The sequence below is a fragment of the Varanus komodoensis genome, unplaced genomic scaffold (genome assembly GCF_004798865.1).
Source record: "Varanus komodoensis strain SLA01 unplaced genomic scaffold, ASM479886v1 scaffold80, whole genome shotgun sequence".
Taxonomy (NCBI): Eukaryota; Metazoa; Chordata; class Lepidosauria; order Squamata; family Varanidae; genus Varanus; species Varanus komodoensis.
The window spans coordinates 1,360,989-1,365,447 of NW_025336482.1; the positions used below are offsets into that span (position 1 = coordinate 1,360,989).

Here is a 4,459-nt window from a genome sequence, read left to right on the forward strand (position 1 = left end):
CCCTTCACCTCCATTTTTAAAATATTTTCATGTTGAACATAGTATTTTTGATTGGGGTATAAAGGTAACATTTCCCCTCCCTCTCATGAGGAATCTTTACAGGGCCCTCCTGTCCATTCTATCCTCTGAACAACCCTGCAAGGTAGACTCAGGCCAGCCCAGTGAGGTCCTGGTCCAGCTGTGGACATGAAACCAGCTCTCCCCTCTAACTCTGATCTCAATTCCGCCAAGCATACCCTCGGTTCTTTTTGTAGCGTTTTTGGTTTCCACGATCCATCCCAAGGGCATAGCAATTTGGGCTGTTTGGATCGGAGGACAGCACCAAGCACTCAAAGCAAGCATCCTTTCCGTTTCCAGTGAACGGGAACGCAGAGCCCCGGAGCAAGAGTAGTTGCTCGCCTCGCCCTCTCACCCCCGTGGCTGCCATCAGAATCCACAGCCTGGCCTGTGCCTTCTTCTCTTGCCCATCCGACCGCCAGGGGAAGGCCGCTGGTGGCATGGACAGGAGTTATCTGCCTTATGGCCAAGATCCTTCTGGAGGGAGCCTTCCTGCCACTGCCCTCCTCCAGACTCTTGTTCCAAGGTGCTGCTCTGCACCGTCCGGCAGGCCGATTTGAAAGAGGCATTCGGCCTCTTCTTAGCTGGGATGTCCTGGCTTTCCACACTAGATTGTATGGAAGGTGCTAGAAATACAGCTGCATCCATCCATCCATACAAAAGCAACTGACCAGCTCACGTCTTTTTCTGCCTTTCAAACAGCGGCAGGCAGACTTTGGGCTTGTGGGATCTACTCTGGGGATCAAACTAGACAGCCAGAGAGCCACGAGCCAAGCCAAGTACAGTACACAATACATTTGAGAACTAAATAGCAAATAAGCAGACCAACTCAGTTTTTGGAAGACTTTTTTATTCGCACACAAAAATCATCTTCCAAAGCCCCAAGTTTACTTCAGAGGAATGAACCGAGATGAGTGGGTGGCCCCAATACCTGGCCGGCCATGTTTCACGGGCTTGTAGGTGATGGAAAATTCTCCTAAGTAGTGGCCAATCATTTCAGGCTGCAAGAGAATTGTTTCAGGGATGGAGAGAGACAAAAAAGAGACACAGTCAGTAAAAGAAATAAAACTATTATATCAGAAGGAGAATACAGACAGATCTTTCGAGAAAGCCAGAGACAAAGTCGGCCTGCTGATGACAACCATAGTCTGTACTGAACATCAGCAGAAAAACAGAGCATGCAGAGAGCTCCCAGTCATGCTGAAATAATTCATTCAAAACTCTAAAAATTGATTTGGGGCCCCATTACTAAAGGAGAACAAACAGCAGAAGCTCCGCTCTTTCTCGGGGGCTGGTGGGTACCAGGACCAGGGGCTTTCTCAGCGATAGCCCCACACCTTCAGGACTGTCTCCCTGAGGCCTCATCACTGCTGGCTTTAAACACATAAAATCATGTTTATCCAAGTCTGTTCCTGCTTCTGAAAGGTTGTTAACCTACCCCTGTCATGACTGCATGCAGTTTGCACTCCTGCAATGCTGAGCACCCTCTTGAGAGGCCAACAAGCCCAGAAAGCTTCGGCTTAGAAGAGAGATAAGCAATCATATGAAGAGGCAGGTTCAAAATCTTAGAAATGAGAGGAGGCGTTGCCACCCCCTTCATGCAGGAGCTACAGCCGGAAGCAGGAAACAGCCCATCCCTGAAAGGCGTCCCATGGGTCACTCCACAACAGGCTCACGCCTAAAGCAGCTTGCTCTGCCGCCGGCCCCCAGCCACGCACCTTGATCTCCACCTGGTTGAAGGTCTTCCCGTTGTACACGCCCACCATGCTGCCCACCATCTCGGGGAGAATGAGCATGTCACGCAGGTGGGTCTTGACCACCTCGGGCTTCTCCATGGGCGGCGCTTCCTTCTTGGCCTTCCGGAGGCGCTTCAGGAGAGAGTGCTGCTTGCGACGCAGACCGCGGTTCAGCCGCCGGCGCTGGCGGGCGCTGTACAGCTGCATCAGCTGCTCGCTGGGAAGAGCGAGGGAAGGGGTCGTATTAGCACATGCCTGCCTCTGCAGCCAGCAGCCAGAACTGGGAGCCAGGGTGGGACACTAGCCGGGGGTCCCGCGCATGGGGGGCAGCCCTGAGAGGAGCTCTTCAGGATGCGACCCAGGCCCACACAGTCCAGCGCCCTGCCAAGATGCCGGACTTGTGGCAGCAGCTGGTGCTGATCGCATCTTGCAGCAACTGAGTTTCAACTCTGGGAAGGAGCCCTTCCATCTTCTTGGCCTAAATTCTCAGCATTTGGCCCACAGGGAAGGGCAACGGCAACTCCCTCCCCACTTCTGCACTATGCATGTCTGTGCATCTCCATCACATCTCCCCTCACTTTCCCTCCCCTTGAAGTTAAACAAGCCCAGAGGGCGAGCGTTTCCTTGCAAAGAGCTGCTCCAGCTCTCCCCAAACCCAGCTCTTACTATGAGCGATCTCCCACCCTGCAAATATATTTATTTACAACTGCTCCTTGCATTCTGAAAATACAAAGCAGGGCACAAAATGCATTAAAGCTTAACTTAAATTCACAAAGGTTCAAGCAGGTGAACAACTAAGAAAACTTACCAAGGATACAACTCTGTAAACTAGGAGGTTTCGGCTGATGAATGAGATTAAAAAAAAATTTTCGGAGTGCAATTCTATGCATGTTTAGGTGAGGGGAGTTCTACAATTCCCAGCATTGTTCTGTCAGTATGGCTGAGGCATTCTGGGAATTATTTGACTTTTGCTGCTTAAACATGTGTAAGACTGCACCTGAACTAGGTAGTCAAACCAGTTTGCCAAAAAGCCCCTTCCTCCAGAGAGTAACATGTTCTTATTAGAGAAATGGTGCAGTGTCAGCTTTCCAGTGTCTTCACAGCCACTCCACCCCACTATTGACACAACTTTCTAAATGTAAGACCCACAAACATATTCAAAAATCCACCATGGTTTGATCCAGGCAGGCTCCTGCAGAATTATTCTAAGTCCCTGCTTTGGGAATGGCTGCAAGGGGGCCAACCACAACGATGGTGCTGGGGAATTTAGAGGGATCAGGAGGGGCAGTCATATGGAAAATGCCTTACTAGGACATGTCAAGGAGCTGATCCAGGTCCACGCCACGGTAGGTGAACTTCCTGAAGGTGCGCTTTTTCTTTTGCTCCACTTCTGCCTGTTCAGGAAGAAGATATACACAATGTGCTTACAGAAATGGCCATTTGGGAATATCAAATCGCTTGCTCATCCCAGGCTTCATAAATGCCCCCCCCCCCCCACAAATGCTGGTGTCCTCCAGATGTTGGACTACAATACCCAGCTAGAACTGTAACCCAGACCTGGAGGATACAAGGTTGGAGAAGCATGGCCTCTCCCATCCAGTCACCTGAGCAAAACCACACAGCAATACCACATAATGTAGGTATCTCCACCCTCCTCCTCCTGTGTGGTTCTCAGTACATCTTCAACTGCCCCATCTGCCACTACCATCTCCCCTCAACCCAAATCACCCTCAGCCCATCTTATCCCTCAAATCCCCTGCCACCCCTCAAATTTACTTTCAGGCTTATACAGTCCAGAAAGCCTGGTTAAGCTTTTGCAAGTACCTCCTGCCCAAGCGAATTTCTTTTAGTACTCCTATTACAGGTGAAGGCTTACTCTCTGCTCATATTCAGAAGTGCTACTTTTAATGGCCTTCCACCCATCTGGAAACAGAGAAGCACGCTTGGAAAGAAGGCGTGAAATTTTGCATTTTTCACATGTTCAGGAGTGCTTCTAATGTCTGCTCTCATCCTCCCAGTATCCGAAAACAGACTTTAAAAGTGCAGGCTGTAAAATATGGACTGACGGCCAACTTTCATTTGATACTCTGGCCATGCTCCGAGGAACTGCTCTTTTAACGGGCGCGACCCTCCGCAGGTTCGAAGTTTGCAAAAAAGGTTTGGAAAAATGAGCAACCCACAATACAAAGAGCCCTGCAGAGGCGCAAGGCCCACCTTGCCGCCCCTCAGCCCGCCCCCCGCCCCCGAAACCCCCCCGTCAAAACCACCCCCGGTCCACTTCCCCAGCAGCAGAGTCCAAAGACCCCGATCCGCTTCTCCGCAGCCGGATGGATCCGGATTCTACCATCCTAAGGAAAGACTACCCCAGGAAGACCCACCATCTTGGCCGCGGTGCTCTCCGGGAAAAGGACGAACTCTCGCGAGGGCGGCGTTCAGTACCTCGAGGGTCACCGGAAACTCCGGGGCGGGGCATAAGCCAAGTCCCTGCTACTTCCGCCCATAACGCTGGCGAAGTAGCATATGCGCATGCGGAGCTTTTGAAAGGCGACGCAGGCTGAGTAAATGAATGGGCTGGTGAGAGAGCTGCATTTCCAGGCCTTTGGCAAGAGTACTCGTCAGCCATACGCGACACACGCCCTCACAGGAGTCTACCTGGCAGGCTGCGA

At 51.3% G+C, this 4,459-nt stretch overlaps 1 protein-coding gene across 1 annotated transcript; it reads right to left on the reverse strand.

The window, feature by feature from the left end:
* Positions 1 to 886: 886 nt before the first annotated feature.
* On the reverse strand, positions 887 to 4,255 carry RPS15 (ribosomal protein S15). Its single transcript, XM_044455839.1, has 4 exons — positions 4,172 to 4,255; positions 3,102 to 3,187; positions 1,776 to 2,010; positions 887 to 1,058 (listed from the first exon to the last, which is right to left on the reverse strand). The coding sequence occupies exons 1-4, from the start codon at positions 4,172 to 4,174 to the stop codon at positions 945 to 947; spliced, it is 438 nt and encodes a 145-aa protein (XP_044311774.1). The 5' UTR covers positions 4,175 to 4,255; the 3' UTR covers positions 887 to 944.
* Positions 4,256 to 4,459: the final 204 nt, after the last annotated feature.

What these genes read in the sequence shown, in the direction of transcription:
- RPS15 (XM_044455839.1), bottom strand. An exon ending in CAGCTCCTTGACATGTCCTA is followed by an intron (nt 2,011 to 3,101) that starts GTAAGGCATTTT and finishes CGCTCTTCCCAG; the next exon opens with CGAGCAGCTGATGCAGCTGT. An exon ending in TCAACCAGGTGGAGATCAAG is followed by an intron (nt 1,059 to 1,775) that starts GTGCGTGGCTGG and finishes ATTCTCTTGCAG; the next exon opens with CCTGAAATGATTGGCCACTA.